Raw genomic sequence first — 22214 nt, forward strand, 5'->3', positions numbered from 1 at the left:
GCAGAGTGTTAACCTCTGGAACACCATCATCCACTTGCTCAGTTTTACATTCTGTTATCTCAGCTTCCCTAAAAAAGGATTCAGATGAGAGGGAATTCTAACGTTTCATGGGAGAGCTTAATATATAAATGGGTATACCTGTGTTGAAGCCTTTACCAGACTGAATTTCAAAGTAAAACAACTCAGTCAATCAAAATGCTTTTGCTGGTGTGGTGGCTTACACCTGCTATATTAGAACTGGGGAAGCTAAGATGGGAGGGAAAAGAAACAACAGCAACATGTAGCAATTGTAATATTAGGTTGGCTATTTACAATAATTCACTGTGAGTCTCTACAGAAAACCATCCTAAAAGAAATTATCAGTGTAAAGAAGCAACTGCGAAGGGTTTGGGCATCAACGCTTTTCTCACCGCCACCAAAGCACTCCTTTCTGTTGAAACAGTCTCACATAACCCAAGCTGGCCTTAAACTCATTCCATAGCTGAGGCCTGTCTTGAACTTCTGATCCTCCTACTCCCATTTTCAGAGTGCTGGGATTATAGGCTTTAAACTGATAGGCTTTATAAAGAACTGTGAGCTATAGCTGGCCATAATTACAATCTATAATATCTACTTTTTTTTTTGGAGACAGGGTCTCTAGGTAGCCCAGGATATTTTCACAATCCTGTTGTTTTACCATCTCAAGTAATGGGATTACTGCCATGCACCAAATCAAATATTATCAGGCTATAAAAGCAATAAAAAAATCAGTTATTCTGTTACTTGCTTTACGAATGATGATAAATACTCAACATGCCATGTGATTTTGATAATAAAATCCAAGTTTTTAAATTTTAAGACAAAAATTTATAACATTTTTTGAATTTCAACCAGGCATGGTAGCACATGCCTTTAACCCCAGCCAGTAGTACTAAGGAGGCAGAAACAGGCACATCTCCGAGTTTAAGGCCAGCCTAGTCTACATAGTGAATTGCTATAGAGGGAGACCCTGTCTCACAAAGTCTTTAGAACTCCATTGGGAATTATATCTGTGTTTAAAATGTTTCAATTGTACAAAAATCAAAGCAGAAATGTTGTGTACATCGTGAACTTCTCTTTTTTTTTTTTTAGCTATTTGAAAAATTAGAACTGGGTAGATTCAGGTATCAAACTATGAAAATGGAAGAGAAAATAAAGATACCCAGCACAAGAAATAGCTTTTCTTAGCAGAAGTATTACAGTGATTTACCCAGGATAACAAAAAAAAAAAAAAAAAAATACGGTGCCTATATTAAAAGATCAAGGTGCAAATTTTTGTTTCTTTTCAAACAAATGAAAATGAATACCTACATACCTAATATTATTTTTAAGAACTTTTGTGCAACTGAAGCATTTGAAAGTTGTGGGAGTCTTCAGGTCATCCCCTTTAGTTCCTTCATGTCTTCCATAATAAAAATCACTAACTAGCATTATCAGTTTTTCTTTATCTGAGTCAAAGATCACTTTGCTTACAGCCTTTGAATTTTCTGACTTGAGAGTTTCCAGAAAGTTATTTATCATGTTTGGGCAGCAACGCTGAAAGAGGAGAAACAGCATGTTTTATTTGCAACTCTTATAAAAATCTATGCTTAGCAATATGAAAAGATACCCACCAAAACACTAGCTTCCTTCCTTATGCAAAATATTCCAACCATAAACACCAGCACTTTATTTAATGAAAGAAATAACTTCCAAAACAAATGACAAACTTTAAGTCTGAAGAGATTTATATATGTAGTAGCTTGTAACTTTTCTTTTTGGAGTAATATTTAATCAATTGCTTTTTGGCCCATAACCATACATTTTATACTAATGTCAAATATAATTTAAAAGTTACATATATCATTATATATGAAGCCCAATTATCTTTTTTTAATTTTTCCTTTTTATTGGATATTCTCTGTATTTACATTTCAGGTGTTATCCCCTCCCCCCAATCCCATCCCCCTTCCCCTCCCATTGCCTCCATGAAGGTGCTCCCTCTCCCAACCACCCTCTCCCACCTCAGCACCTTGGCATTCCCCTACACTGGGAGAATGAGCCTTCACTGGACCAAAGGCCTCTCCTCCCACTGATGCCAGACAATACTATCCTCTGCTGCATATGCACCTAGAGCCATGAGTCTCTCCATGTGTACTCATTGGTTGGTGTTTTAGTCCCTGGGAGCTGTGGCAGGATTGGTTAGTTGATAATTTTATTCTTCTCATGGGACCAATTATCTTTTTTTAAAAAAAGTTTTTTATTTAATGTCTGAATATCTGCATGTACATCTGCAAGCCAGAAGAGGGTCCAAGATTTTACTATAGATGTGAGCCACCATGTGGTTGCTGGGAATTGAACTCAGGACCTCTGGAAGGGCAGCCAGTGCTCTTAACCGCTAAACCATCTCTCTAGCCTGGTGCCTAGTTATCTAATGACATACTAATACTTGAGTAAAATATAATTGGAACTAGACTTTGAGCACAGTTGATATGTCATTCTCCTAACACAAGGCACTAAATAATGTGCGACTCACATAGTGTTTTCAGTTACATTCTTAAAATCTCAGTATGGTCTATCTATAAAACCTAAATGTTTCATGGGGGATATTTGCCTTGAAATAAAATCAAAATCTCATTTAAGAATAACTGGAGCAGACTGGAGAGGTGACTCAGCAGTTAAGAGCACTGACTATTCTTCCAGAGTACCCAGGGTTCAATTGTGAGCACCTACATTGTCCTGTTTGTAACTGTAGTCCCAGGGGAGCCAAGGCCTATTCTAGCCTCTAAGAACACCAGGTATGCAAATGGTGCAGACATTCATGTGAACAAAGCACCCAAATACATAAAATAAAAACAAGTCAATCTTTAAAATAATAACCGGAGAACAAAAGTAAAATGGGAGAAAGTATTTGCAAATCATAGAATTTTAATTGCTGGATATATAAACTTTAAAGTCTTAGGAAACATTGTGAGAATTTTATAATTCAGTAGCACCTCAATAACAACAACAACATTAAATACATCCTAAAATAACTTAAAAATAGACAGAGATGGCAGGACAATGGAAAGGAGCTTATGCATGAACAGGAGAAATTTACTTTCAGAAAAAAATTACCATATAATTAAATCTCGGGAAATTTTATCTGTGCTGTATTCAAAACCTAAAGTCATGGTTGATTGCATCTGGCCACTTCTGAAAGAGTTTTACATCACTGACTGTGATGGCTAATCTTGGCTGTCAAGTTGACCACATGTGAAATTACCTAAAACCCAAGCAGCTAGGCACACCCACGAGGGATTTTTTTTTTTTTTGTTCGTTCGAATTATTTGACAGGGGAGAGCCACCCTAAATCTCAGTCAGTCTATTGGCAACCCACATAAAAGAAAAGAGAAGCTTTTTGGCTGCTTCCATTCTCTGCCACCTACAAATTCGTCTATCCTGCTCCTGAGTCATCCCTTTGCTGGTACTAGAACACCGTTCTTTGGGATTCCAATGTGACCTGCAATTTGTATTTGGAATTTTGAACACTCATTGTCACCCCTTTACCTTTCTCCCGGATTAAATAAAAAATCTTTTGCTTTGGAACAGTGAGCAGGATCTTTTCCCAAGCCAGTTCTGTGCACTCTTCCTATCTTGGAATTCTACTGTTTTTCCTGCCCCCTCCTTCACTGCCATTTACATGGGGCAGGCAAAGATAGGATGGACTATCTTACAAAGATACCTTAGAATACTGTTTTATTAATTTATCAATAAATAACATATTCTAATTAGAAATCCCTCTAAATCTCCTATTTTTAGTAGCTTCAAATTTATCTAAAAATTCAAGTTCAGGAGCTTGAAATACCAATATAAAGCCAGAATTCATTTACAAACCTTACTCTGGATTGAGTTAAAACTATCATTTCATAATGCTCCATTAGGAAATTGTGGAAAATTAAGATATAAAATGAAGATTTCCATTGAGAAATATAAAATGACTGTGACACCATGTAAAAATTAAAATAGAAATTTTAAGTCATATGAAAGATTAATTAGTAAAATACCTGCTTTATGAGAAGTATAAAACTGGCATGATTTAGTCAATAAAATATTATGGTTTATTCATTTTCAATTAAAATCACACATACCATTTAATTTACTGCAAATTTAAAAACACATATTATGGTGTATACATGATGAACTTAAGTTTTATAATTTCATGGCCTGGAAGAATTTAAATTTTGTATAATCATTTTGAAAATTATTTTTTTACTCATATAAAAATGGCAATAAAAGAAGTCTTATCATTTAAATATCTAGACAACTATTTACTGTGTATTGTTCTTAATAGTTCATCATTTTCAAAACTCAAATTTGAAACTATTTTACCTTCATGTGGCACTTCAAAGGATCCAAAAGACTGAACTTAACCTTGCACTTCGGACAAGATCTTAGTGAAGGTGATCTGATTGCAGACTGAATTGTTGAGGTATTCATATCTAAAATATATTAAGGACTTTAGTGAATAAAAAATGCTCTTTTTAAAAACTTAAACATCTTTTAAAAATATAATTCCTAAAATTTGTCTCTAACTTATACATTTCCCATGTAAGATTTCATACTTACTTGATAGTACAATCTGGGAAGATGCCACTGAAGGAGACTGGGTTAAAGGTAACAAAGAGCAAGGGCTTGTTTCAGAAATGCTTGCATTAGTCTTTGGCTTCTTTGGATTAACACTATTTACTTTGGAAGTGGAAGGATGTTTTAATCCTAAAGTTTGATCGATACCTACAAAAATTTGAACACCAGAAAAGATATTTATAAATGCTTTAGCACAAAATATTACTTATGTAAATTTGCTATGAAAATGGCTTTAACATTTAAAATGTAGCAAAAATGCCTCAGAGCTAACTGAAATGACGAAAACTTATATAACTGAAAAGCATAAACTGTACAAGAAAGCAATTTAAGACTCACAAACTAAGCTTTATGAAAAAATTAAAAAGATACTTTCAAATGGAGCTATTTACTAAAGAACACAGGCAGAGAGGACAAAAGCATACACACCACAGAACACAAAGCCACAATAACAATGATATAGCAAAAAAGAAAGAGACAGAAAAAAGAATCTTTTTCTTTGAGCTAAGTTCTTACAAATGAATCTATGTTTTGTTGATTAAATATATTTTAACTTACAAAGTAATCATTTTAAAATTCAGGAGAATTCTTTAAAGGTGTTTAAAAAATCTTAAGATACCTAATAAAAATTGAATTTGGTCTTCTCCCAACTAATAACCTGACAAATAATTTATTTGGTTGTTCCTTATGTAAGTGGTAGAAACAAAAACAATTCACTCATTCATGTGAAAAAAAATATCTAGAGTTTCCACAATGGTCTTCCAATTATTATCCCTGGAGTGAATTAAACATAATGAGTAATTTAGACAAAGCCTTTCCATTTATTTTATATGACTTTTGTACTCTGAATAGAGATTTCCTTGGAAGAAATGGTTGTATTTGAAAATGTATCTTAGCTCCCAAAGGATTATAAAATTCATAATTATGTTTTACTCAAGTATTAGTATGTCATGATATTACTAGGCACTGGGCTGGAGAGATGGCTCAGTGATTAAGAACACTGGCTACTCTTCCAGACGTCCTGAGTTCAGTTCCCAGCAACCACATGGTGGCTCACAACCATCTATAAAGGGATCTAGTGCCCTCTTCTGGCATGTAGGTATATGTGCAGACAGAGCACTCCTACATTAAAAAAACATAAATAAAAGGCACACACAACACTTATATACATATATATAATCACACATGAAAAGCATTCAAGAATGATTAGCGATATTTCCACCATATAATATATACAAAATATAACATGAAGGCCCTTATTTCAGAAGAAAACCATTAAAATATATGTAAGTATGTATGTGAGTACATTTACATCATGGTATACCTGTAGAGGTTAGAGGACAACTTGCCAGAATCAAAGATCATACTCAGATCATCAGGCTTAGTGACAGTCACCTTTACTTGCTGAGTCACCTTTCTGGCTTTTAAAATCTTTATCAGTTTGTTTATTTAATGTGTATCTGTACATAGTATGGAGCTGATTCTCTACTGTGACTATGTGGGTTCTAGGGACCCAACTTAGGTTATCTGTCTGTCTCAGGCACCTTTATCTGCTATGCTCTCTTCAGGATTCCATACAGAAATTTCGTATGTATATTAATTAAGTCTTTTTTTATAGATTTTAAGAAGAATGTTAAATCAAACCTGTACTCATCTGCAGTATGTCGGAGGATAGTATATTCTTGGTCGAGTCTAAGTGTAAGACAGAAGAAGCACCTGAATCATCTGGTGATGAAGTCTTTAAAAAGTTCTGTAAAATGTTAAAATTATTTTGTTATTATTCTGTTAATAGTAAAGTATAAAATTAAATGTTAAAATTATTTTATTATGACAAAAGTAAACCAAACTTATGCTAGTACTACAAAGACAATTTAGAAAATACAAATGCAATTACCCTTCTCTGCTAAAAGAACCACATACTGGGAGAGAAGCATATTGGCATTCATTATTTTTGTAATTTTCTTAGACAACTAAAATTAGCTGTGAATAAAATGTTAAAATAAAAAATGCAGTGATAACATTGGCAAGGCAGGGGTTTTATTTCTGGTACAACTTCCCAAAGAACATTTAAGCAATACCTACTAAAAACTTTCAAAGGTCCATATCCCTTCACATCTAAGAATTTGTGTTAATGAAATGAAAATGTTTAAAAGACTGTATAATATCAAAATATGAAAACCTGTGTGTTCAACAAAGGAGGAATGGTTAAATAAGCTTAGCAGACTATTATGTATCCTTATACTTTTGAGGAAGATACAATAAATGACAAAGAAATATATTCTCAATACAATATTCAATGATAATGAAGAATAGACATCAAATCTATGTATTATACGGTCCTGACTGACACACTGCACTATCTACAGAAAACAAACATCAAAATATGGCGGCACATTCCTTTAATCCCAGAACTCAGGAGGCAGAGGTGGGTGAATCTCCAATTTTGAGGCCAGTCTGGTTTACATAGTGAGTACCAGGACAGCCCAGGGCTAAATAGTGAGACCCTGTCTCAGCGCACACACACACACACACACACACACACACACACACACACATCCATCCCCCTCGCACGTTTTTTATATCCTGCTCTTTTTTTAAATTTAGTTTTCTTACACTGTAGCTGTCTTCAGACACACCAGAAGAGGGCATCAAATACCATTACAGGTGGTTGTGAGCCACCGTGTGGTTGCTGGAAAATGAACTTAGGACCTCTGGAAGAGCAGTCAGTGCTCTTAACCACTGAGCCATCTCTCCAGCCCCCACACACATGTTTTTAATGGTACATGTATTACATCAAGTAGTTGTTTTAACTGTACTAATAAAGGTCTTAACAACAGACTCCATCTTAAAAATAGGTACTTAGTGTGGTTAAATAAGGCTCTACGTAAAATCTGTCCTGTTTGTGACGAGGAAGCTGGAATTAAATCCCAGGTTTATTTAAAATACAAGGCCTGTGTCCTACAGCCTACCAATTTTAAGCTGTATCTCACTGACTTTTAAAAGAGACAATGAGAGCTTTATGCTGTGCCACATGCCTTTAAGTCCAGCACTCAGGAGGCAGAGGTAGGCAGAAATCTATGAGTTCAAAACCAGGCAGGTCTAGCCACAGAGGGAGTTCCAGGACAGCCAGGGTTGTTACACAGAGAAACCCTGTTTCAAAATTCAAGGGGAAGGGTTATGATAATGATCTTTTTCTTTGACTGAAATAGTTGTTGGGAAAAGAAGAGAGTTGAAATACTTTAGAGAGCTTATCAGTTAAGAGCTGTAGATGCTTTTCAGGAGGACCCGGTTCAATTCCCAGAGTCCACATGGTATTAGGTAACAACTATCTTTAATTTTAGCCTCAGAAGATTCCCAGAAAATCTGATTCCCTCATCTTCCTCTGCAGGCAGCAAGCACACGTGGTACACAGACAATACATGAAAACACAACACTATACACACAAAAATAAATATTTTTTTAAATCTAAAAACTTTAGAGAAAATTCTCACACAATATGCACAATTCATTTCAGAACAATTGTCACTCTCAACCCTGACTTCACCTAGAGACTTTAAAAAGCTATCACAATGGAAAAAAAAAAAAAACAAGATCACAGTGTTATAATACTTTTAGTATCATGAGCCCCTGGGAGTCTCTTGGACCTTAAAGGTCTATAAAATTACACTACTTCATAATACTGCCCTAAGGCAATCCTTCCATTTAAGTACATACTTAAACATATGGTCAGATATATGTATAAACCTGAGTTAATATGCTTTGAAATCCCATGTCTGTTAGTTACTAGTTGCCCTTTAGTGAGTCATTTGGGTTCTCTGAGTTTCAGTCTCCTCAATCATAAAATCAGAATAATAGTGCCTCCCTCATAAGGATGTCTTAAGAATTATGTACATATTACAGATAGTATTTAGTACAAAGATTTACACATATCAATAGCTTTCCTCCAAATGTTAAGTATTACTGCTATTTCCTACTTCTATTAAAAGTCTTTCATTATTGTTGTACTTGGGGGTTACTTTGTCCTGTGAGACAGACTCACACCATGTGGTCTGGTCTAATATGGAATCATTTTCAACTCTAGCCAGATAGATTCTATCTAATGTGTTCTTGAACAAATCGTAAAGTTTAAAAAACAAAAAACAAACTTACAGGTTTAGACACAGTCTGAACATCAGAACTCTCTGGAGATTTGAGTACAGGATGAAAACTTGGCAAATCAACCAGTGGATTAGATGATGGATTTCTGTAGTGTAGATTTGTAGGCTTGAATATATTAGAAATAGCTATAGATGTTAAAAAAAAACAGAATATAATGAACATATGGGTATACAATTGTGCCAAATAGTTTAGTTTAAAATAGTAGAAACTAGAGAGATGGTTTAGCCATTAAACACACTTGCTGCTCTTGCAGAGGAAACGGGTTCAGTTCTTAGCACCTACATCAGGTGGTTAACCACCACTGGTAAATTCTAGTTCCAGAGTACCCAATGCCTACTTCTGCCCTTCATGGGCACCTGTACACACATGGTGCACAAAAAAACTCATACAGGCACATGTATATACACATAAATAAAACATGAACAAATGTTTAACATTAAGACAGTACAATAATACAGTACCTGGACTGAATGAGCCGTTCTTTAGTCCCTTTGAAGATGAACCAGGGCTACATCTGTTCAAAATATCTACAAAAATATTTCAAAACTCATTACTGAAATGAAATATATTAAGATAATATAAAACTATCTAAAATGTACATATATACTCATTATATAGAAATATATTTATGCCCCTTAATGATAACAAGATTTTATGACTCAAGTTCTTATTACTCAAAAATCAAGCCCATGCCCAATTCTCATGTACATTTGACACCCCTAGATTTCTGGAAGTTTCACTATGGACCAGCTGATTGGATTGCTTCTTCTAATTCTCAATATCATTACTTGTGTTCTGAAAGGAAAATTACCAGATTAACAGATTACATTAATCCTAGATACTAGTATTTGACTAGTTTCAGGGGTTTAAATATACTACTCTAGAAGTCAATCTGGGCTTGACAGGATAGACCATTTCAGACTGTTATCTCTTGTCTTTGTGTGTTTATAATTTTCTGATTACTGAGGAATCATATTGAAATTAAGAAGGTAAAAATTGATTAAAACTTCTCATCACAAGAAGGTAATATCTAAATTATGGTTTCTATTGCTGTATAGAAGTACTATGAAGAAAACTCCAACCTAAAGAGATTAATGCACCCAAATAGAAAGAATCAATAATTCTAGACCAAGAATTCTAGATAAATAATTCCAGATCAAGAGGACACCACACACACACACACACACACACACACACACACACACACACACTACAAATACCACCACCACCACCACTGCTGCAATTATTATAAAGGAAAACATTAAATTTGGGGCTGGATTACAATTTGAGAAGTTTAGTCCATTACCATCATGGTGGGAAGCATGGCAGCATGTAAACAGACAAGGTTTTGGAGGAGCCAAGAGTTTTACATATTGATCCCAAGAAAGCAGAGGGGACTGGAATGTGCTTCACATCAGGAAAATCTTGAGCATTTAATACCTCAACGTCTTATCTTCACAGTGACACACTTTCCCTAAGTAGGTCACATCTTATCCAAGGGGGCCACATTTACTCTAACAGGGCCACACCTCCTAATAGTGCCACTTCCTATGACCAATCACTCAAACACATAAATCTATGGGGACCATACCTATTCAAATCACCACACCAACCAAAACAGTATTTACACTGGAGTCCCCAGGCTAATGCTGGGGACCTTCCCCAATCTCTCTCTACTCTATCCACAGAGGCAAAGAACTGAACCCAGAACTTGTCAATAAGACTGGAGTGTATCCTGTCATTTCCCTGTCTCTGTCTCCTATGAATTGAAACTATAGGAAGGCTGCCTGCCATTCTGACATGGCATTTACATGGATTCTGGGGATGCAAATTCCAGGACTCATGCTTTCGGCTTGCAGAGCAAGTGCTTTAACTTAGTCCTACCTTTTCATCTAAGTTCTTTCAGAACAAATACATCAATTACTAAAAATAAAATAGTCACAGGTTTTTTTCCATTCCAAAAAAAAAAAAAAAAAAAAACAACAACAACCATCACATGAAACTTCATTGAAATAAATGCTTACTTGAAATGGCTGGTTTAGAACTTGATATCTCTCCAACAAAGATCAACTCATCATCGTCGTCTTTATTTTGACTTTCTTCTACTTTCTGCTGCCATGGTTCCAACTCCTCTTCTTCACATTCCATAAAAAGTTCAGCCATTTTTGAATTATCTGATATCCAAGAGGAGAGAAACAGCCCTTATATTCAAAAGGAAAAATACATATTTGCAATAGGAAGCATCCTAACTAAAGATAAACTTTAATAAACCTAAAGGAAACTACTGAATAACTACATAATAGCTATGAGTTGATAGTCATAGCTGGTATATCATATAGGAAGAATAAACTGAGAAAAACCCCTGCAATATCTAAAGTAGTAGCTTAGTGCAGTGGTGTACCCCTGAAAACCTACCTACCATTCATTCAGGAGGTTGAAGTAGCAGGGTGACATTTTTGAGGCCAGACTGCTCTATACATGAAGCCCTATCTCAAAACAAAACCAGTAAAAAATGGCTAGGTATCTAGAAGATTGGGGACAGCAGTTGAGTTACAGTGGTCAATTTTTTTATTTTTTTAGGTTTTTGATTTGTTTTCTTCGTATGTATGTTTGTGCTCCACGTGCATGCAATGCTTGCAGAGGCCAGAAGAGGGCATGGGTCAGCTGTAATGGGATTTACAGACCGGAAGGAGTTGGTAGCCAAGTGGGTTGTGGGAACCAAATCCGGTCCTCTGGAAGAATAAGTAATGCTCTTAACTGCTGAGCCATCTCTCTAGCCCCAGGTAGCCAACATTTTAAGATAAAACCTAATCAAACTAAGTTTATGCTATGTGACTAGGATATGATTATATGTACAAAAAGGAGAGTATATAATCATTACCTGAGACACAAACCCATCACTTGTATTTAAGAAAGGAAATAAAACAAAGATAAGTGGCAATTAGAATGAAAGGAGGATAAAACTGCACTAGAGATATTAGGGTACAAAATAAAAATATCCCCTTCCCCACCAAGATACTAGAATGGAAATAGGGGAAATAGAAAAGCTTATCCCATTCCAGGAAACAAAGAATGTACTACAAATACTATCAGTTCTGAATAATCACACAGCTCAAAACAAACATAAGTATTTTAAAAATCTAATAACAAACAGTAGCAAAAATAGCTATGGATAATTAATGAGCACCAGAAATATGAGAAAATCCTCTAATGTGAAAGACCAAAGCAATAATGCAAATTAGAAGACCTTAAACAAAACAGATAATACAAATGACAAGAGAAATGAAAACAATATGATAAGATTCTAGAGAAATTTGACAAAATGTAATAATGGGGGATGGAAAGATGGCTCAGTGGGTGAAGGTGCCTATTGCTTCAGCCTATTGACCTGAGTTTCAATCCCTTGATCATGTCATGTCAAAAAGAACTCACAAAAGTTATGCTATGACTTCCACATGTGTGCACACACACAGTATATCCACACACACCAAGAACAGTGAAATAAAATTTAAATTTATTTTTTAAGCCAAAATTAAATTTTATTTCACATTGATAGAAACTGTGAAAAACATGACATTTTCCCACATTACAGCACACAAATTTAATGGAATATTTCTTACCCCAAATAAATCTTTACAGATAGAATAACTGAAGTAGGGCTGGAGAGATGGCTCAGTGGTTAAGAGCACTGACTGCTCTTCTAAAGGTCCTGAGTTCAAATCCCAGCAACCACATAGTGGTTCACAACCATCTGTAATGAGATCTGATGCCCTCTTCTGGTGTGTCTGAAGACAGCTACAGTATACTTATATATAATGAATAAATAAATATTTAAAAAAAAGAATAACTGAAGTAAATTTATGTTCTTCAAAGTAAAGCAAAATAGTAAATGATTGTCTGAAATAGTTTTAAATCCAGACATAAACATTCAGCCTCACTGTTAACATTCTATCAAGAACATACCAAATGATCTCCATCAGTTAGCACCTGTTTATAAAGATGCTTCTTGGTTGGTTGAAAAACAGCAGGGAAAGCAACCATTCTGAAATAACCTTAATTTTTACAACATATCCAATTGTGTGGTAACAGTTATAAATATGGGTTTTATATATGTGAGTTCTAACTAGTCCTTATAACCCATGAATTAAATAATTTTCACCAGTATTTTGAATATGTAGATGATTTAAAATCAAATAATTATTTTAATGTTTGCACAGGAGACTGATAATCAAAAGCTCCTTTACTTAAGATGAAAATTTCTAATTGACATGTTACCCAGATAAAAATAAAATAAAAGTTTGATTGTTCATCTTGAACAGTATTTGGTTTTAAGCATAACATGTACAGAAAATGTAAACTTAAACTCTGCTATAAGATGTTTAAGAAATTATATTTTAAACTCAGTCACAAGTATTTCTAAACATGCCAAGATATTATTTACCCTTTTAAGTTTTTTTTACAGAAAAATAAAACCACAGATTTATTACCAGGGCTAAAGATTCTCATAACTCTACAGCCTAAAGGTGCAGTTATTTGAAATATGTAAGCTTAAGTAACGTTTGGTTTATTTTCACATTACCTATATTAGAAATACTGTATGTCTGTTTAAAAATGTCAATATAATATATAGGAACAGATTTTTTTTTTTTAATGACAGACAGGCAAGATTAGTTTTCTATGAAAAATCAAAAAAGAACCTTTTTTTCTTCTTGAGAAGAAAAATTACATACATGGGGGGAACAAGCCTGGTCCCCAATAGAAGGGCCATCAATTGAAGAGAGTGGTATTACTTTCTGACGCTTAAAAGCATTGTCCGTTATTAGGGATAATGCAATACCATGGGATTTGTAGGTATTACAGTAACGTATGTATGAACACAAACCAAAATACACACACTGCATGGTGACTGAACAACTGTGGAGTAAAAATGTAGTCTAACTCAGAGAATTAAAAAGTCACATCTTAGCAGCTTGTTTAGACCTGAACAAATTTTCACGTAGTAGTAATTTTTAAATGATGTAATAAAACTCTGCTTGTGTTATCTTATTTTGCTGAGTGAATGACAAAGAAGCGAGTTGCTTCACTTACCTGCGGTAATACTAGTATATTCTGAACCATATGATACAAATATATGCATAGAAACTTAAAAGGATCATACATTTCCCATGAGGGCAACAGCATTTAGTCTGTATCATTGATATGTGTTTGCAAAACATTTTAACACTGCGAACATTAGAAGTTTCATGATCAGTCATGGGAAAAGGTTTATTATACTCTATTACTGTGATGCTGGTGAGCTTCTACTCAAGGCCCCTCCCTTTGTGACGTCAATCAATTGGAGGTAGGAGCTTATCAATGAGTGCTTGACATCCATCATTTCCTGTCGGCATGAGCTGCACATCGGGCCTTCATAGATTTTGAAGGTTACATTGGCTGAATTTATCAATGCCTTCAGTCTTTCAGCAGTAAGAGAACCAAACATTAGGGGAACTAAAGGGTCACAATCTCCATGGCATTGGAGCACAGCAGTGTCTCCGTTAGCACTATTGATAGGCCCCTGTGAAAACGAAGCCGGAAATGGAAGCCAGCAACTGAGTGCAGCGACGCCAGCCAGTTTCTGCTGTGTGGTGAGAGCGGTGTACAAAGACAAGGCGCCTCCCTGAGAAAATCCTCCCAAAATAATCCTGTGAGAAGGAATCCCATTCTTCACTTCTTGATCTATCAAGGCTTTTACAGTTTCTGCTGCCTGTTTAATTCCAGATTCATCCTCCTGGGAATCTGGTGAAAGTCCAATAATATCAAACCAAGAAGGCATCGCCATGTTCATATTTAACGTGACTGTCATAACAGGCGCATGTGCACAGATGTATTTGATGTGGGAACTTTTGATACCTGCAAAGGCTTCTGCCCATCCGTGCCCATATCTCCCAATCCGTGAAGGAAAATAACCGCAGCGGTGGCCTTCCGGGCGGCGGGCACTACGGCGGGCATCGGGGCGGACATGTTGCCACACATCCACCTGCTGGCGGACTGGCGGACTGCGCGTCGGAAGCGGAAGGGAGCTCGGGCTCCCGGCAGCCGAAGGGTGTGCGAGCGGAGAGTCCCAGCCACCCCCACCCCACCCCACCCCACCCCACCCCACCTCCGGGGGCCAAAATTTAAATTTATAAACAATAACATTCAGTAAATGATTAAATCAAATTAGGTGATACTAAAACGTATCCTAAAAGCAAAAGTTGAGTATATGTGGGACTGAAACAAACACACACACACACACACACACACACACACACACACACACACAAATGATACATTTTTAAAAATCAATTTTCTTGAGAAAAAATCTGACTTTGTAGTTTTGGCTGACTTGGTATTTGATTTGTAGCTCATGTAGTCTTCAAAACCCTTGGTAATCCTCTTGCCTCAGCTTCCCAAATGTCAAGAGTTACATGTGCCCCTCCCATACTCAGTTAGAAACAGAAATGTAAAATTTAAATGTACAACAGTTTTCTAATGAAAATTCCAGAAAACATTAATAGAGAAAAAGAGGGCCAGGTTTGTATCTCAGCTTGTAGAATAGTTGCCTAGCATTTATAAAAACCTAGATTCAATTTTCAGCACAAACTTTTAACAGTCTCAGTATTCTGGAGATGAGACAAAATTTTAGCAGTTTGGGCTGGAGAGATGGCTCAGTGGTTAAGAGCACTGACTGCTCTTCCAGAGGTCCTGAGTTCAATTCCCCCAGCAACCACATGGTGGCTCACAACCATCTGTAATGGAATCAGATGCCCTCTTCTGGTGAGTCTGAAGACAGTGACAGTGTACTTCATATACATGAAATAAATAAATACATGTTAAAAGATAATCCTTGGTGTTGCCTGAACATTTTTCCTAAACAAAACAGGGTGCGTACTCACCCCTGACAAAGAACCAAGAAAAAAAAAACTCAAGTGTAAGTTGGTTAAAGGCTATTTATTTACTCTTTTATACATTCCAATATCAGCTCCCCCTCATCCTCCTAGCTCCTAGTCTCCCCATCACACAACTCCTCCCTCTTTTCCTCTTCTTTTTGTCTCTGAGAAGGGGGAGCCCCAACCCTCCCCCCCAATCATCCCATCTAGGCACCACAAGTCACTGCAGGACTAGGTGCATCCTCTCCCATTGAAGCCATATAAAGTATTAGCAGTACTACTGCATTTTTCAAACAATGTATTTAAGTAGATTCTCTCCCCTTATTTTCCCAATTACACTGCTACCCTTGTCTTACAACTCCCCTTCTATTTTTCTCTTATGTTTTATATGTACTTTTGCCCACTTTCCTCTTCCCATATCCTTAATCACCTACTTTTACTCTCTTAGTCTCCTTTATAGATAGATAGTCTTGGTTGGCCTAGCAGTGGCTATGAAGACCAGGTTGTTCTTGAGCTAAGAAATCCACCTGCCTCTGCCTGTATGTGGTCTTTGCTACTTTGTGGGTTCTTCTTTCTTCCACTCCTTTTATATCCTTTCAACTCCCTACCATCAGATAATAGGATATAGAGAAAGGCAAGAGGTTCCCGAATAAAGTCAGGAGTTGGAAAGAAGGTAACATTATCACCATATTACTTCCTGCTGATTAGGGCTGTTGATTTCTTTGGGGCAAGTTTGACCTTTGTCATCAGGATATTTAATTTCTTGTTTCTTCTTTGCTCATGACTACTTAACAAACTGCAACCAACAATAGCAAATAACAACCCACAACCTACCATGTTTTCAGGGGGCCTAGTATTTATATACCCTCTAAAATGTTCCCAGGATTCCAATTGACACACAATTGCAGAAACTATCTGCTGCTGGCAAAATCATGCCCCTGCTAGCACACAAGTAATTCATAGTCAGATGCCATAGACAATCTGAAGCAGCCCCACCTGAGATTAAAATGATAATATATTTTTATATTTCTGTGTTTTTAAAGAAACCAAAATTCCAAAATTGTCACTACATCTGCCCCTGGAGCAGTGGGATTAAGGCGTGTGCACTTGACCTCTAACCTTTGTTTTTTAATTGGGGGTTATTTACAAGATCATAGCAAAGATCAGCTACAATTCTTCTTCCATCATGTGGGTCCCACAGATTGAACAAGTCATCAGGCTTGGTCCCACTGAGCCATATCACAGTCTCAATCCCATCATTTTTTAAATGCCTATAAATCTTTGGAGAAGGAAAAGGCCTCATGAACTCTTCCTAGCATCTATTTGCCAATAAATCCTTGGGGAAGAATGAGTCCCCTCCTCTAGTAACTGTTAGCTCTCTATAAAACCTTGGAGTAGGAAGGGAGCAACAAGAGTTTTTTTCCCATTCTATGAAGAAAAGTTGTCAGTCTTGTGTAGGTCTCCTTCAGGTAATCATAGCTGCTGACAGTTCAAGAAAGAAAAGGCTGTAATTCCCAGATGTCAGGAGCCAACATAGGAGAAGCTAATAACTAACAGGTGATCTTTGTGAGATGAGTTCACCATGGATTATAATCCATGATAGATTTATTCCCATTGGCAAGGCCCATGAGAAATTTATATTAGGAAATATTCCAGCTATTAACATGCCTTTCCTGTTACTTTATAACACATATAGAAATCACTAGGTATTAGCTTACCCTTTTTAGCAGATCTCTGCAGAACAATGAAAATGTACTACTACTGTCTTGTAGTGATGTTATATAGACAAATAGATGACTTATTAAGTCTTAATGATGATCCTATAAGAATTCCTAAAATTAAACCATTATTTATTAAGCTCTTTTATATATATTATAAGCTTATATATAATAATAAGCTATTAGGTCCTTTCTGATAGTCAAAATTGCAGTAAGAATTCTGCCAGTCTCCTATGTGTTACCAGTTACTTGCCTCTTAGATAGTAAGCAGACATTCAACTACTTAGAGCATATTCCAAGAGGTTGTAAAAGAATCAAACAAAGGTCATAAAAGGGGAATGAACAATTTATCATAGGTGCTAAGACAGAAAATAAAATATTTACTGGGTTTATTTATACTTCGAAATGTTTTTTAACTATCCCTAGATAGAGCTATGACAGGTGATGAATGTTTAGTCAGATAATTACTCCTAATTGATATGCATGTAAACATTATCTGTTGTAAACTTCTATTTCAATTTATGATTTGATTTTTTGTGTAAACTTGTGATGAATTTTTAAACATGTGATCATGTATTCTGAAAGATGTATAAGTACTGAGTACAATGAGATTTTTTTCCTTTTCCCTGTCTGGAAAGTTTTTTCCCTTTCCCCACTTAGAAGAAAAATTCCTCCCCCACTTAGGATCTTTCTGTTTTTTCCCTTAGATACCTTTCATAGAAAACTTTTTTTTACAAGTTAGTAATAAATTCTATGATCATCTTTCAAAGTGTCCCCTTTTCTTCCTGTGATTTATAATTTGAATTTATGTATAAACTAGTGATGAACTTTTTACCATGTGACCATGTGTTCTGAAAGATGTATAAATGCTGAGGACAAAGACGGGAGAGCAATTCTCCTTGTCTCACTTTTCTTAACATTTTCCTTATCCACTTATTTTAGATTCCTTTATCTCCTTTTTTCTTAGACATACCCTTATCTCCAATTTTCTTAGAATCTGTTCCCCCTTTTCTTAGAGAACTTTCATAGGAAATGTTTTAAAACTTAAAAATAAACACTAAAATCACTTTTCAAAGTGTCTCTTTTTCTTGCTGTAACTTTAACTAGCAGGCTGAAAGTTAGAGATGTGCAGTTCCTGTGGAGCTAGAAAGAAGACTGTAGCTTTAGGCCTAACCCCCAGAAAGAGCAACAAAGTTTTTAGGACCTTTTAGAAGCTATCAACAAGCATCTAGTATATAGTTAGAGAGCTAGAATGTCTGGAGAACATCAGTCATTAAAGCTACACCTGAGTCAGACTCTGTGTCTCATTTCAACAAGCTCCAGGCCAAGAGGCTCCCGGCACACAGAGGACACAGTGTTCCACAACACTTGAATAATTGTAAATGACGTTAAGGTATATCTTGAGATACACTGTAAATGATGTTAAGGTATATCTTGAGATATACGAGTCTCTATAACCAATAAAATAAATAAATAAATAAATAAATAAATAAATAAATAAATAAATAAATAAATGGAAGGATGCTTACCACCAAGTCTGTCCACCTGAATTTCCTATGTACCAGGACCTACATAGGAGATAAATGATTCTCACAAACTGTCCTTTGACATCCTCATATGCCCCATGCCTGCACACAAACCCACACATGCAATAAATAAAAGGGTGAGAGGGGAGATGGAGGGCAGTCAAAATACTCAGTAGATACAGGACTTACTATGTAAGCACAAGTATCAAGGTTCAGATCCCAGAGCCCACAATACAAAATCCAGGAAGAGGAAAGGTGGTGCAACATGTAAGGGAACTTGATGCCATACCTGACAACCTCAATTCAATCCCAGGAACCCTGGACAGGCTACTTGCAGGAATCAGTTCTCCTCAATCTTGTGATTTCTGGTGATCAAATTCAAGTTTTCAGGTTTGGTGGTGTCAAGTACAGTATCATCTATTCAGCCCAATTCTACTTAGTTTATTTAATAAATAGTAAATCTAAACAATGAAAAATACTTTTAGAATATACAAAATAAGAAAAATGGAAATGTATAAGATACAAGTACTAACAGCATACTAGTATTAGGATCATCCATGAAAAATATTTACTTTGGTCATCATAACAAATATAATTTAGCCAAAAAAAATTCAAATGATTAACTATACTTATTCCTTTGGTGAATGCTTGCAGAGAGGGCTACAATGTTGAAATTAAGAATTTTTCATCATCTGTAAGAATAAGTCATTAGCTAATGGCAACTGATGATTCAAGAGAAAGTTATAATCATATGAGTATTTATTTTAGTTTTATAAAAAAATGTATGTGTATGAAGATGTTGACTGCATGCATTTAAATGAGCCATATGCATGCCTGGCTCCTGCAGATGTTAGAAGAAGGTGTTGGATCCCGTAGCATTGAATTTACAGATGGTTAGGAGCCCACATGTGGAAACTGGGAACGGAACTAAATAAAGTCCTCTGCAAGACAAACAAGTGCTCTTAAGTGATGAACCATCTCTCAAGCCCCATTATATGGTATTTTCAAAATAGAATGCAGAAATGATTATGAGAAAATCATGTAAGTAATTGAAGGCAAACACCTTGAGGAAGAAAGAATTAAGGAAGGAAGGAAGGGAGAAAGAAAGAAAAGGACATTCTAAGGGCTAGAGAGATGACCCAATGATTAAGAACCCTTGTTGCTTATCCAGAGAACCTAAGGTTGGTTCCTAGCACCCATGTAGGACTGCTTACACATGTCTGTGCTTATAACCATGGAATGTGACACCCCATTCTCACCTCTACAGGTACATGTACACATATGCATATACAAACACATAAATCTATAAAGAACCCTTAGAACCTTTTCGGTTTGTTTAGCTTTAAATAACTGTGTACTGTTTCAGCTAAATAAACTGGAAATTTAAACTAAAGTAATAACTATACAGATGTACATATGATGGAATAAGATTTGGCTAGGGGCAGATAACTAATAATGTAAAATAACCTTGGGATTTGGGTTTAGACAATGATATTTTTTACATTTAAAATACAGTCATGAGCAATAAAAATTGTTCTGCAGGGAAAGTGCTTCAGTGCCCAGAACTACCATGATAGGTGGAAGACGAAAACCGATTCCTTTTACTTCTACGTTTGCAACAAGGCATTCATCACTACTACCCTGCCATATAGACACACACACACACTCAAAACACAACACATTAACCATGATGATACATACAGTCATTTCTAAAGAGATTTATATTACAATAACAACGCATCTGCCTTTGGGCCAAAATTAAGCTGATAATTTAGAATTGCCTTAAATGAAACCACTAACAAATTGGTGGAATTTTCCAAAATTTTAAATTTCCCCTCTTATAAGTATGACAACTTTTTTGTAGTGCTGGGTGGGGACTGAACACAGAGCCTCATGCATGTTAGAGATAAGTGTTCTGCTACTGAGTCACATTCTGAGTCCTAAAATGATTTCTTAGCACAATATTTCTAATGTTTAGTAGTTATCCTATGCCCCCAAAACAAACAAACACTTATCCTCCAAATGTAACCAATATTATAAACCAACTGCCTTCATTTTAGTCTATACCCTAAAATGTTATGCAGAATCTTCTAAGTTAAATAAAGCATTAATTCAGAGTTTCACATCTTTATATTCAATGTGCTTTCTTCTACCTCTAATCAAGTCAGTCTATTATCAGAAATTCAAAATTTAATATGACAGCTCAAACTTTTCACTATTTTTAATGCTTCTTAATTGTACATGTTCCACATCAGAGGGAAGGATATATTATTACTACTTTGTTTACTGCTTAGAAAGCAGACATTATTCTACAGGCTAAGAAATCTGACAAATAAGGTGATACTGAATTTAAAGAAACAAAGGCAACTTTGTATACTGATAGTTTACCTTACATTTTCGTGTATGTGTGATGTATGTTCACATGTGTGTGCTCATAAAAACAAGAGGAAGACCTCAGGTGTCCCTGCTCTATCACTGTCTACCTTATTCCCTTGAGAAAAAAATTTCTCATTGAATGTGGAGCTAGGCTGGCTACCCATAATTCACTTTTCTTTGGTCCCTTTATCAAGTGCTGGGATTGCAGATGGAAACACAGCCACACGTAGCTTTTCACATGGGTGCTGAGGATTTGAAGAGACTCATGCTAGTGCAGCAAGCAAGCAGTGAGCTAATTTTGTAGCCCATTTGTTCATACCTTTGTAGATCATCCAATTTTCATTATATGTATAACTTTCATTAATCTAAGTAAATTTAAGTAAAAACTAAATGTACTCACCTCTCAGTGAACCTATCAAAGAAAGGTTATCAGTATAAATGCCATTTACGGGTTGTCGATGGCATTTGCCACCAAGCCTGATGACATAAGTTTAATTCCCAGGATCCAAGATGTAAAAGGAAAAACCTCCCCCAAGCTGTCCTTTGCACACACATGTACGTACACACACAAATAGGCAAGTAAGTAAATAAATAAATGCATGTAATTAAAAAATCCATATATGCTAGTATCCATTGCAGAAACAACACTTACTTCTTTTTTGAACAGAGTTGTCTTTATCCATCAAATTGAAGGACCATCTAAAAACAAGCACAGGACGCCAATTAATTTTATGAATTCCAAATAATACTAAATACTTGAAACTTGAAACATGAAACTTGAGTCAGAAATCTTTGGGTCTAATTTTAATCTTAAGCAAACTTATATTAATCCTGACAAGGTAGCAGGTTAGGACTTTGTTTTCCACTTTATAAAATAAAGGTATCAGGCTGGTAGTATTTCTCAC

At 35.7% G+C, this 22214-nt stretch overlaps 1 protein-coding gene and 1 pseudogene across 2 annotated transcripts in view; both read right to left on the reverse strand.

Annotated features, from left to right (window-relative positions):
* The window catches only part of ZNF280C (zinc finger protein 280C), a gene marked incomplete at its 5' end in the record, with an annotated part of 38969 nt that extends 16977 nt beyond the window's left edge, over window positions 1-21992 (reverse strand). The window contains 8 exons of the mRNA XM_080911001.1: window positions 1334-1554; window positions 4369-4478; window positions 4606-4770; window positions 6265-6370; window positions 8770-8903; window positions 9240-9305; window positions 10803-10952; window positions 21962-21992. Coding sequence (XP_080767127.1) covers window positions 1334-1554; window positions 4369-4478; window positions 4606-4770; window positions 6265-6370; window positions 8770-8903; window positions 9240-9305; window positions 10803-10952; window positions 21962-21992 — 983 coding nt within the window. The remainder of the gene's footprint in view (window positions 1-1333; window positions 1555-4368; window positions 4479-4605; window positions 4771-6264; window positions 6371-8769; window positions 8904-9239; window positions 9306-10802; window positions 10953-21961) is intronic.
* Window positions 14106-14793, reverse strand: LOC308414700 (acyl-protein thioesterase 1-like; annotated as a pseudogene). The gene has a single exon. The product of its transcript is annotated as an acyl-protein thioesterase 1-like (transcript).
* Window positions 21993-22214: the final 222 nt, after the last annotated feature.

The sequence above is a fragment of the Micromys minutus genome (assembly GCF_963924665.1).
Source record: "Micromys minutus genome assembly, chromosome: X".
NCBI lineage: Eukaryota > Metazoa > Chordata > Mammalia > Rodentia > Muridae > Micromys > Micromys minutus.